At 43.6% G+C, this 13,149-nt stretch overlaps 1 protein-coding gene across 2 annotated transcripts in view; it reads right to left on the bottom strand.

The window, feature by feature from the left end:
• Window positions 1-13,149, bottom strand: part of Sarm (sterile alpha and armadillo motif) — a 172,285-nt gene that overhangs the window by 144,107 nt on the left and 15,029 nt on the right. The window contains exon 1 of one of the 2 annotated variants that reach the window (XM_077653739.1): window positions 5,023-5,221. The exons of the other annotated variant lie outside the window; for it this stretch is intronic. Coding sequence (XP_077509865.1) covers window positions 5,023-5,118 — 96 coding nt within the window. The 5' untranslated portion in view covers window positions 5,119-5,221. Of the gene's footprint in view, window positions 1-5,022; window positions 5,222-13,149 lie in introns of those variants that run through there. 2 annotated transcript variants of the gene reach the window in all.

Below are 13,149 nucleotides of genomic sequence, written 5' to 3'. Positions count from 1 at the left end.
CTGGCCCGAACTTCGGTGCTGTTGCATAGTGATATGATCCCACCGTAATATTTGTAATGTTTCCCTGTTGGCGCCGAGAACTTCACACATTGCATTTAAACAGCATGGCTTATGTTTACTTCTGTGTACACATTGCTGTTTTGTATATTCTTTTGTGAAGTTCCTTGATCTCTGTCTTCGTTTTAAAATTGTGTAACTTTCAGTTCTGCCTCCCTGCTGAACATTAGGTTTGTAGACTCGTCAAGCTGCTTATTGGCAGCTTCTTTCTACAACCCCTCCATCTGTATTGTTAGGTTGGAAAATAAATAGATAGATAGATAGATAGATAGATAGATAGATAGATAGATAGATAGATAGATAGATAGATAGATAGATAGATAGATAGATAGATAGATAGATAGATAGATAGATAGATAGATAGATAGATAGATAGATAGATAGATAGATAGATAGATAGATAGATAGATAGATAGATAGATAGATAGATAGATAGATAGATAGATAGATAGATAGATAGATAGATAGATAGATAGATAGATAGATAGATAGATAGATAGATAGATAGATAGATAGATAGATAGATAGATAGATAGATAGATAGATAGATAGATAGATAGATAGATAGATAGATAGATAGATAGATAGATAGATAGATAGATAGATAGATAGATAGATAGATAGATAGATAGATAGATAGATAGATAGATAGATAGATAGATAGATAGATAGATAGATAGATAGATAGATAGATAGATAGATAGATAGATAGATAGATAGATAGATAGATAGATAGATAGATAGATAGATAGATAGATAGATAGATAGATAGATAGATAGATAGATAGATAGATAGATAGATAGATAGATAGATAGATAGATAGATAGATAGATAGATAGATAGATAGATAGATAGATAGATAGATAGATAGATAGATAGATAGATAGATAGATAGATAGATAGATAGATAGATAGATAGATAGATAGATAGATAGATAGATAGATAGATAGATAGATAGATAGATAGATAGATAGATAGATAGATAGATAGATAGATAGATAGATAGATAGATAGATAGATAGATAGATAGATAGATAGATAGATAGATAGATAGATAGATAGATAGATAGATAGATAGATAGATAGATAGATAGATAGATAGATAGATAGATAGATAGATAGATAGATAGATAGATAGATAGATAGATAGATAGATAGATAGATAGATAGATAGATAGATAGATAGATAGATAGATAGATAGATAGATAGATAGATAGATAGATAGATAGATAGATAGATAGATAGATAGATAGATAGATAGATAGATAGATAGATAGATAGATAGATAGATAGATAGATAGATAGATAGATAGATAGATAGATAGATAGATAGATAGATAGATAGATAGATAGATAGATAGATAGATAGATAGATAGATAGATAGATAGATAGATAGATAGATAGATAGATAGATAGATAGATAGATAGATAGATAGATAGATAGATAGATAGATAGATAGATAGATAGATAGATAGATAGATAGATAGATAGATTGATTGATTGATTGATTGATTGATTGATTGAGTGAGTGAGTGAGTGAGTGAGTGAGTGATACTCCATATATGGGGCCATACCCCCATGCAGTTTAGTTCGGTTTGATCTGAGGGTTAAAGCATCATTCACACCGAAATGGAATGTTGTACAACGAGGAGTAGAGCTCGCTATAAAATCGATTCTCTGGCGCTTCCTGGTATGTGTCAATGTTCAGCTGGCAGCAAAAGATGCGCTGAGAAAATTGCATTAAAATGCTGATTAGATTCGCTAGCACTTCGGTTTTCAATTCGGTTGCGCTGGTCGGATCCGTTGTTGACAGATGGAAGTTGTTCGGATAGCGATAGTGGATTAACGTCCGCCGTATATGTGGAATTGGTCTTTCTCGACGGACGCCTTCGTTCCCCAGGACAGCCGTGATCGTATAGTGGTTAGTACCTTGCGTTGTGCCCGCAACGTGACCAGGATTCGAACCTGGGTTATTACCCAGGTTCGAATCCTGGTCACGGCATAATTTTTTGTTGCTTTTTCTTTCCCTGCTTCACAAAACATGTTCTGCAGCGGTGGCTAAGTGCGTGGTTGCGGCGTTCGGCTGCTGCCCCGAAAGACGCGGGTTCGATCCCAGCCGCGATGCTCGAATCTCGATGGAGGCGAAATTCTAGAGGCCCGTGTACTGTGCGATGTCAGTACACTTTAAAGAACCCCCCGGTGGTGGAAATTATCCGGAGCCCTTCAATACGACGTCCCTCATAGCCTGAGTCGCTTTGGGACGTTAAAGCACCATGAACCAATCACACCTCTCCTGACGCAGCGGTGCATCGGTTCTGCACTGGCCTGGAACTTGTGAGACCCAGGTTGCTCATCCAAAGCAAGCTCTTGCGACCAATCATTAACTGAATTGACAACCGCCAGCCTCGGCAGTTTGCATGTTGGGCGTGGCGGCCAATAGAAAGCGACATGAGGAGCTCGTTATGACACACACATGAAAAAAGACAACGGCAACCGAAACCAAGGAGCATAATGGAATGTGTCTGCTTTATTTCTATTTGCGGTGTTCATCACTGAGAGATTAATAGTGTAAGTATTTCATCGCTTAAAGATAATTGATTAGAAAGAAGAAGAAAAATAACCACCTGCAGCCGGTGAGATCCGTACCCACGACTTCCATATATATGGAGGACGTGGGTTCTCACCGACTGCAGGTGGTTATTTTTCTTCTTATATACATATATATATATATATATACCCGGACGCGATATTCCGACGTCGTGGGTTCGAATCCCACCGGCGGCATGGTTGTTTTTTCTGCTGGTTTATGAGTAATTTTCTTTCAGCGACAGATTAATCGAAGTACTATTCTCCAATTGGCACCACAAAATGAAAAAAATGAAACAATCCCCTGTGAGCAGCCTGCCACATAGTCGGCTTCAGGCAAACACCCAATGGCTAAATGCGGGGATTGGCCCCTGCAAGTGCAAAATTCCACCGCCACCCATTTCAAACGTATGACGTCTACACCGAGAAGGGACTGTCTGCTGCCGTTTTTAAGTCAATGGCGGTGTAGCATAGCCTCTTATATCCGCGTAGAAAACTTCATTGTCCACGCACGCAGTTTACTTGCGATATCTGCCGGTGATGGCGACACCTGTATTTCGGTTTTTCGCATTTTCTCGCTTTGAAAACTCTGTTGACAGTGACAGGGGTCTCTGTCGTTAGAATCAGTATTTCGATGCAGTCCAAGTTCAATTTGTCCTCAGTGTTCCCTTTGAATACGAGCGTCACTAAATTTCTACCCCTACTGAAGCGAAAAGCTTCACTATGCTAGGTAAAGCAGTCATCGGGTCGGCAACACAACGACCTTGAACGACCTTCAGCCCAACCAAGGGTAGCTGTGTATGACCATATGTTGTACTGTTACGGTGTCGAACCCTCGACCCCTGATCCTGACCCATAGCCTTTAGTTGACCTTTGACCCCCTGACCTTTGACATTGGTTGACTTTTTAAGAACATCTGATGGGGTGATGTGAAGCCACATGATGACATCCGATGGGGGTGCCGTAAGACAGCCCCATCGTGGTATCACATTCCCATGTAATATCACGTCATAGCCACATGGTCGTGTGGGTATACATAAAGCTTTAGGTATATATAGAGCGCCTGTCGCGAGCGTGTAGCGGAGCTGCCATGGACGAGCCTCAGACGCTAATTAGCAAGAGCTCTTGCTTTTCGCTGAATGCCAGGGTTAGCCAAATTAAGCCACTGCCAATTTTTCTTGCACTGTCCCGATTCTGCGATTAAAAATTTTTGACTTGCTTTCGTTTGTTTTAATTTTTGATACCCGAGTATTTCAGCAAACGCCACGACAGCGACGAGGCAAATCTGTTCCAACGCGAGCGGCGTTCCTCTACCGCGCGCAGCCGCGCAATCTAGCAAGCGGCTGAGCACATCGTAAGCATTTAGGCGTGCAATTACGAAACCGTGTTGCGTCAGACGGTGTTGAAGCACTTAGCGGTTAGTGCAGACGAACTCGCGTGCAGGTACAAACGATTATGCGATAAGCCTGCCCACACGAGGCGCCATATATAACAGAGTCTGGCCTTTCCTTTTTTTTTCTTTCCGACCTCAAATACAGCGCAAATAGCGCGAGCTACGTACGTACATACTACGTAGAGAAATTACGCTACATGTTGTGTAATATGTGCTGTGCCGGTACGCTGCATTACGCAGCGTTGAATAGCGTAGTGTAGGGTAACGTGGCTCAGTGTAATGATGTTAGGGTAGTGCAGCACAGTGTAATGATGTTGAGGCAGTACAGTGTAGTGCAGTACGGCGTTCAGCAGCTCAGTCTAAATATGCTAGGGTAGTATAGGTAATAATAATAATAATAATTGGTTTTTGGGGAAAGGAAATGGCGCAGTATCTGTCTCATATATCGTTGGACACCTGAACCGCGCCGTAAGGGAAGGGATAAAGGAGGGAGTGAAAGAAGAAAGAGGTGCCGTAGTGGAGGGCTCCGGAATAATTTCGACCACCTGGGGATCTTTAACGTGCACTGACATCGCACAGCACACGGGCGCCTTAGCGTTTTGCCTCCATAAAAACGCTGCCGCCGCGGTCGGGTTCGATCCCGGGAACTCCGGATCAGTGGTCGAGCGCCCTAACCACTGAGCCACCGCGGCGGGTATTATAGGTAAGGCATCTCAGTGTACTGATGCTAAATGAGCACAGTGCTGTGCAGTACAGTGTAATGTAGCTCAGTGTAATGATGCTTGGCGTAGTGTGGTGCAGTACAGTGTAATGCAGCTCAGTGTAACGACGAATAGTGTAGTTCAGTGTGCTGCAGTTCAGTGCAAGCAAGTGTTGAGCCTCGTTGTGCCATACTGTTCTGTGCCGTGAGGTGTCGCGCGGTGTCTTGCTTCTGCTGGGTTGTGTTGCGCGGAGAATGCGAAAGAGGGACATTTCACTCACCAAATCCTCCTCTTGGTGGTCCGCGCGGACACCCGTGCCTTTGCGGTACCGCACCTTGGCCACCCTGGCCACCTTCGATGAACGGCAGCGCACCATTGTGCCGATTCAGGAGAGTGGCGCGGATGCTTGCGAAGATGTCGACTTGAGCGAGTCTTCGTGGCTCCCGAGTCGAGTGTACGAGACGCGAGAACCGACGTGTGTCACACGACGGGAATGCTGGCAATCTGCGCAATGAACTGGTTTGATATCCGCTGTGTGTTTTAGCTACCTCGCCAATGAGCCCCGTCAGGAGCGCCTGATCTCCCGGGCCCTTTGTCTGAGGCAACTACTATTACAAGATAAATATATATACGCCTATATTTTTTTTTTCAATGCGAGAGATAGTATAAGCGTATGACCCAATCACTAAGTGCCCTTTCCCTTGGCGACCGCAGCACAGTTAGATAAGATACATAATCAGAAGAAAAACAATGGTCCCCCCTTTCCTCCAATCAGGCTGGCGGTCCGCGCTCACCGGCTTGTAAATTTCGCATGTAAGCTGCCTTTTCTTAGCCTCGTCCAAAACAACATGGCCGCAAAAATTTTGTAATCCACACGACTACCGTTAGACTGAAAGATAATACGAGTTATCCAAGGACGATTACTTTCATTTTTTTTTCTTTTTTCTCTTTTATTTATGTACTCTTCCACAATTCAATGGTACAGTCTGGTCTACATGTGAAGCACACAGTACAGTAGCGAGAGCTCCAGTAAGCTAAGCAAAACTGGCTTCTCCACCAAGCACCGAGATCTCGCTGAGCGAGCGTATTTGCGTTTCGGCTCGAATCAGAATGTGGCCGCCGCGGCCGGGCGTCGAACCCGCGACCTTGTACTTGGCAAAAGCCCTATCAGGTGAGTCTCCACGCCGGGCGCGTTATCATCTTTGCTCTTCAGTTTGCACTGTGCACTGCGCCTTCGCTACAACAATGGATAGGGTGTTGAATCTGGGACAAAGGCAGCGCAAGACGTGTGTCCAGAGGGGACCGACGAAACTGGTCGAATCGCAACCATAGGGTTTCTGTCACGACACAGATTGCTGTTACGCTTGGAAGATTAAATTTTTGAGCCCCGCACCAGCCTTAAGCCAAGGCGAACTCACCGCGCACAGGACGACAGGTGCCAACGCCATCGTTTAGAACAGCCGTACAAAGTCTTCACCAGTGCAACGCGACGTGCGCTTACATCGCCCACGGCGTCGCAAAACTGATCGCGCAGTCCATCTACGCGAGTCTGGCGCGTGGAGCGTGAGCGGGGGGCTGCGGCTTTGGCGCCCAGCAGACCTGTCCCCTAGACCGGCCGGCGGCGACCTTGGCTCGTCGTATACGCGTATATTAACTTGTGCTGCCAGACAGACCGAGAGCTGCCCCCGGGAGACTTAATGGACGGGGCGTCCACAGGCAGCGATCCGCGTCATCGTCGTAGTGGCCGGTTGGTATGAAAAGAGCTCGACCGAAGGATGAGATGAGGGGGGGGGGGGGGGGGGGTAAATTTGCCTCCAGACAGAAATGGTGATGGCCATTCACTATCGGCGAGCGCCAGCGAGCAGGGAAGACAGAACGAAAGAGAGAAAGAATGAAAGAATGAGAAAAAGAAAGAAAGAAAGGAATAAAAAAGAAAGAAATAATGAAAGAAAGGAAGAAAGAAAGAAAGAAAAGAAAGAGAGAAGGAAAGAACGAAAGGAAGAAAGAAAGAAAGGAAGAAAGAAAGAGAGAAGGAAAGAAAGAATGAGAAAAATAAAGAAAGAAAGAAAGAACGAAAAGAGAAAAAAAGAAAGAATGAGAAAAGGAAAGAAAGAAAGAATGAGAAAAATAAAGAAAGAACGAAAGAGAGAAGGAAAGAAAGAAGGAAAGAAAGAAAGAATGAGAAAAATAAATAAAGAACGAACGAAAAGAGAAAAAAGAAAGAATGAGAAAAGGAAAGAAAGAAGGAAAGAAACAATGAGAAAAATAAAGAAAGAAAGAACGAAAGTGAGAAGGAAAGAAAGAATGAGAAAAAGAGAGAAGGAAAGAAAGAATGAGAAAAGGAAAGAAAGAGAGAAAGAAAGGAAGAATGAGAAAAGGAAGAAAGAACGAACGAACGAAAGAGAGAAAAAAGAAAGAATGAGAAAAAGAAAGAAAGAAGGAAAGAAAGAAAGAATGAGAAAAAGAAAGAAAGAAAGAAAGAATGAGAAAAAGAAAGAGAGAAGGAAAGAAAGAATGAGAAAATGAAAGGAAGAAAGAAAGAAAGAAAGAAAGAAAGAAAGAAAGAAAGAAAGAAAGAAAGAAAGAAAGAAAGAAAGAAAGAAAGAAAGAAAGAGCGAAAGAACTACGCCACGTAAAGTGCTAAGCGAAACGACCACATTTCTTAAAATGATTGGGGGCGGTGCAGAATTGAACGGCAATCCGGTATCGATATAATCCATGCTGCCAGCTTTCAGAAGGCGCATAGGGAATCATTCAGTTGAAAAAATTTCTTCGTGCAACACCTCAGGACCCTGGTACCATATAAACCAAAGCAAACGAGCAAACCAAGGAACAAAAATAACCCCACGATCCCATTATAGGCGCACTAATGCAAACAATATTCAATCTAGAAAAAGTAGTGCTTGAACTGGCACGGGCAGCATAGTTACGCACTGTTACATAAGTAACGCACAGTGGTCAAAAAATTGTGAAACAGCGATTGATTATTATTATTATTATTATTATTATTATTATTATTATTATTATTATTATTATTATTATTATTATTATTATTATTATTATTATTATTGACTACCACAGGTGACGGCAGCACGATCCTTCCGGAGGTAGGATATGTAGTTTGATAGAAATCTAGAATATCCTCTAGAATCAAGAATAGAAACAACACTGAACACACGCAATAAGTGCCCGACGATATCGACAGCGACAACGACGTTTACATGCTTCGACAGTCCGCTAGATGTTAGTGCCGCACACAATACAAGCTTTGCCATACAGTTGCATGTAAGGGGTGCACGAGATAAGGAAAGTACACATTTTTCAAAACGAGAAAAAAAAAAGGACCACCCACCCCCTCTCATCGGAGAACGCAAAATAATCACTTCCTGGGAAAGAAAGAAAACACCGGAAGCAGTGACAGCTGTGTTTACGCAAAATCTCAGCCTCGTCAAAGCTCACGATGCTGCCAACGAGCGCGAGTACAGGCGTGGGAACTCGGCGAGAAAAGTGACTTTCTGCGGCGTCAAGTTTTCGGCTCTCGCGAGACAACACGCGAAGACAAAAGAGGCGATGAATCAGTTACCGCGACAGACACTTCGTTGGCTTCCGCTGAAGCAAAACATTCCGTCACGTGCTAACCCGTGGCGGGGCAAACAAATGTAGCACGTGCGTGGGAACGCAAATACGCAGACACGTACTCGCGCCGGTGACGGGGACTCGAGCTGAAACGAATCGTCGTCTTTTGAATGGCGGGCTTGGCATGCACTGCCTGAAGTGGTTGCCAGCGGCTGACGTCTCGGAAGGCAACAACAGGGCAAAGGGCAAACTCTGGAGCTATAGTGTACTAGAATACTAGAATTCTAGTTCACTATATCTGGAGCACTGCAGCTGACACGAAGTCCGAACCGCGAAGCTCATTAATGGAAAAATAAATAAATGAAAGCAAACAGGCGCGGATTTAAGAGGGAAAGGGTGGCGACCTTTTCCTCTCCGAGAAAGTGAGCTCCATGTTTTCGACGAAGACAGTTCAAGAAATGCGCTATGTAAACGGGACCACACCTCCCAACTATGGACCCAGAATGCGCCTCTGAATGGATACGCGAGCGCAAAGACTTCATTCCGTATCACTCGTCTTACTAGGCAGTAGAAATTGGTCCTGCCATGTTTGCTGCTAAAAAGGAAAAAAAATAAACAGAATGAATGAATGAATGAACGAATCAATCAATCAATCAATCAATCAATCGACAATCAATCAATGAATCAATCAATCTAGTAATAACAAATGAACAAATAAACCGTTCAAAAATGAAAATATTGAGCTCTCATTGACAGAACGCCTTAGATGACAGATATACGTGAATTAAAGGGGTACAATGAGCCACACAGACTGGCGGAATCAGAGCAATTGAGAAGTGTTTTGTGAGAGGAGTTTCTTTAACGCGGAATTGAGGCGTTTCTTGCCAGGGAGGCAATCTGCTAATTTAAAAGAAGTTCAAGAGACACTGAAGGCAAATTGAATTTGACCTGCATCGATTGGTTACCGTATCCTAACGACAAAGACGATAATTTATAAGCGGACATATTGTAAACGGAGACTTTATAAGGTAAAAAAGCTCCCCCCCCCCCCAAAAAAAAAAACTAAATGCAACTGTCGCCATCATCGCCGGATTTCACAGGTTAACTCTGGAGCGTCGACGCAGTTTTGCAGCGCGGATCCCAGAGGGTAGGCTATACTGCCACTAAGCCGATGATCACGGAGCCCTAATGCATGTCACCAGTCATCATCATCATTATTCATTGACCGTAAAAAAAAAAACCCTAAGAGGATATTGCATACAGGAGTGCGGGGCAGGCAGAACATTTGGAATAACATAACAGGCCCCAGTCAGTTTCGCACTCGCAATTCAGGTAATATACAAAAGAAAAAAAAGTATATAAACCTTCTGGACAGGTGCGAACAAGCACAGAATGGAAAACGAAAGATGAAGCGCAAAGGCAAGAGTAATTCACGTTAGGTTTTCAAGCATGACGTCAGTAACTGCCGGAACTTACATGGATCGCGTTCGATAACAATGCAGTCAGGTAATGATCGAATTCCCTTCTCCTATTCACAAAGAAAACGGCGCGAAATACGGGGTCAGAAGAGAAACAAACACGACATGACCAGAGCCAGTGTTTGTTTCTCTTCTGTCTCTGTATTTCGCGCCGTTCTCTCTGTGAATCATGAATCAACTAGCCCAAACTAGAGCTCTTCTCGAATATATCCCTTCTCCTGTAGCAACAGGAGTCTGAATCTAATGGCCTAAAAATTTTTGAATGCATTTTTTCTCAGCAATATTAAGTGCGCCGTTTGACGCCAAACATCAAAATATCGAGAAAGAACCGTAGAATAAATTTTTTATTGAGAATAAAAGTTGGATGGAATTGTCCTCATTGCCTCATTAAAGGGGCGATGAAACACCTTCCGAGGAGAGCACATCAACTAGATCGTTCACTGCACTGTGCTGTCATGAACACCTGAACCGAAAACACAATTCTACACGCAGGAGAGAACCGCAATCAAGCGCGAAAGTTGACGAGCAATTTCCGTTGACTGTTTCATGTTCGCAGCCTCCTCCGTCGCACGCTATTGCGAATACCAGTTCAGAGATGGCTATCAGCTAAGATTCTTTCAGACGTCACGCAACTACCATGCCCGCGGCTAGTAAGCCGCGTAGCTCCGGTGGGTCAGGAAGCTCCGCCCTCCGGCGCTGACATCCCAGCGTGCAAAAAGTGACGAGAGGATAGGGAAAGGCGCGAAGATGCTGAAATTCACATATTAACTACTGTAACTCGGCTTCTACAAAGCTCATTAAAAAAATTCTTGATCGAGTATATTCGCGATGTGGTGTCCGTCAACATTCCAGGAATACCGCAACTTTATTACAGCGCCTTGCAGAGCTGCTTTAAGTAAAAACCTGCTCTAAAGATTGCAAACTTGCCTGAGGAACAGCAGGAGGTCAAATGCACAAATACAAGTTCCGCTTAGAATACCCCCCCCCCCCCCGCCTTTTTTTTCAGTCAGCGGCGGTTCCTTGGCGGGTTTATGTGGAAGTTAACGTACAAAACCCACAGAATAATTCCTTTTGGGCGTGTCATTTCATCTCAGAATCATAATGTAACCATTTCTACACCGAGGATATCTTTCGAATGTACATACATCTTACATACTGATACATATCTTGCATACTGACATGCTGCAGACGAAGCTCTTCAATTCAAGATCAACTGTCACAAATGATCCAACTTCGGTTCGGCATCGTTATACCGGAAAGTTTCTTTAACCATTCTCCCCACTGGTCTCTTTGCCTGTCCTATCGAATAATCCTATCACGTAACAACTACACGACAATTTCAGAGAGAAGTAAGAGGTGCCGCCTTTAATGCTATAGACTAAACTCGGCTTTAGGCGTCTAAGACTATACCTTTACGTGGTAGGTGCAGGCAAAGGGCGAAGCTGATGTAAACCAAGCAGTTTTTTATTTATTTATTTACAAATACTGCAGGCCCTTCTTAGACCCATGCAGAAGTGGATACAAGGTAGAAAGACTGACAATAGCGGATTGAACAGGGGAAGCAAGTATATGCACAAATAAACACAAAATAACAATTCCATCTTTACAGAGAAATCACAGTAAGAATGTGATTAAGGTGATTAAAATGCTCTAAAGGTGATTAAAATGCTCTAAGAAAGATTCGACTGTGCTGCAGTTCACAACGGTAGATGGCAGTTTATTCCAGCAACACATAGCTGAAGGAAACATGGAATATTTGAGAACATTAATGTGGCGTATGGGATGGTGAAGTGCTTTCACATTGTTAATTCCGGCCCAGAAGGCGGGAAGTTTCGGTGTGGGATGTCGATGCAAAGTGCGTGGACGAGTGAGCAGTCCCAGAAGTTTTATACGCTGTCAGTATATTTGCACTCACAGCATTTGCATTTGCGGTGAACAAGCTTGTCCTTGCTTTTGCCAGCTGGCGAATTTTCTCAGCGCCTTGTTTTTATTCGGTTGTTACCCCGTCTCTGCGCTGCTTTGTTAATCTCACTTTAAAGCCTAATATAGCCCCCTGGTTGAATAACCCTTCTGTTGGGCCTAGTTGGTGCATGGTGATATGTATATCTATGTATATCTATGCGTTGGTGTGAGAAGAATAAAATAGTTGTTAGTGTTGCGCCAGTCCTTGTGTTTCTCCCGTGTATGTGGTTCGTCGAATGTTTTGCGCACATCGTTCATGTGTATAACCCCCTGGTTGGTGAGGACGAAGTTAATTTGGGCGGACCACCAGTAGATATGCTGTCCTGGCTTGAAGGGGAGGCTGCGGTGTGGGAAAGGCGCATCTGTAGAGTCGGAGCTCACCTACAGCAATCTTTCCCTCGCATTTAAACGCATTACAGAAAATCTGAGGGTCACATTATTAAGACGCGGTTGCAAGGTAGTGGACTTAGCGCGGTGTTGCAAGTCAAGGCACGCGCCATTTTGTTTTGCGAGACTCCTGAGTAACATGAGTATTATGGTGTTCACCCATCTCAACGCCCTTACTTGGGCGCTGAGTTCGGAGGCCCCGTTCGAGCATTCTGTGCAGGTTCAAAGGAAGCATTTCGCCGAGTGCAACTCTGCAAGAAGTCTGGACAGAGCGTTAGAAGAAATAAGTCCGAAGACCGCTGTGAGAGTAGTGTCATTTAATTTCAGCCCGTGTACCTGAGATGAACATCAGCCTCAAGGGTCAGCAGAACCCTGAGGTGAACACGTGCTCATAACAGCAGTTAAAATAAGTTAAACATATTTGTAAGCTCAACCTGCGGTTCACTAATTAATATACGATCGGGGGTCGACCACGCGGAAGGGTCCAAGTATGCAGCAGGCGAAATGAATTTTATTAACTGTATATTAGCCCTTGGGCCATTGAACTGAGGATCAATCTTATCCTCACCCATCCTATCTCCTTCATTCCATTGTCGATTGCTCTTTGCGCTCCGGTCCACGAGATAACAGATATATCTACGATTAGTTGCGAGCCAGGAGATATTGGGCTAAGATGTTCATTCTTGGTGTTATCAAAGACCTTTATCAGTCTGCAAAGGTCAGAAGAGCCATAAGCACAATTCTTATCCCGCATATACTGTCCCATGTCTAAACACAAAAAGAGTAGCGCTGCCTAAACGACATTTTAGTCCGACATCACATTTCTGCGAAGCGTGTCGTTAGAAGAAGACCAAGAGAAATAAGCAGGCGACAAAGGAGAAGATAAAAAGAAGGAAAATGATAGTTTATTTGATAGCTGGCGAGCCAGTCAGTAACCGAAAGGTTGACCCAGTTTCCATTCCACTGCAACTGGCAGCCACAGACACCGCTATTAATTTATTTTT

This window comes from Amblyomma americanum, chromosome 2, assembly GCF_052857255.1.
Source record: "Amblyomma americanum isolate KBUSLIRL-KWMA chromosome 2, ASM5285725v1, whole genome shotgun sequence".
Lineage (NCBI taxonomy): Eukaryota > Metazoa > Arthropoda > Arachnida > Ixodida > Ixodidae > Amblyomma > Amblyomma americanum.
Note: the sequence above shows the minus strand (reverse complement) of the source record. Positions and strands in the feature narration are given on the sequence as shown.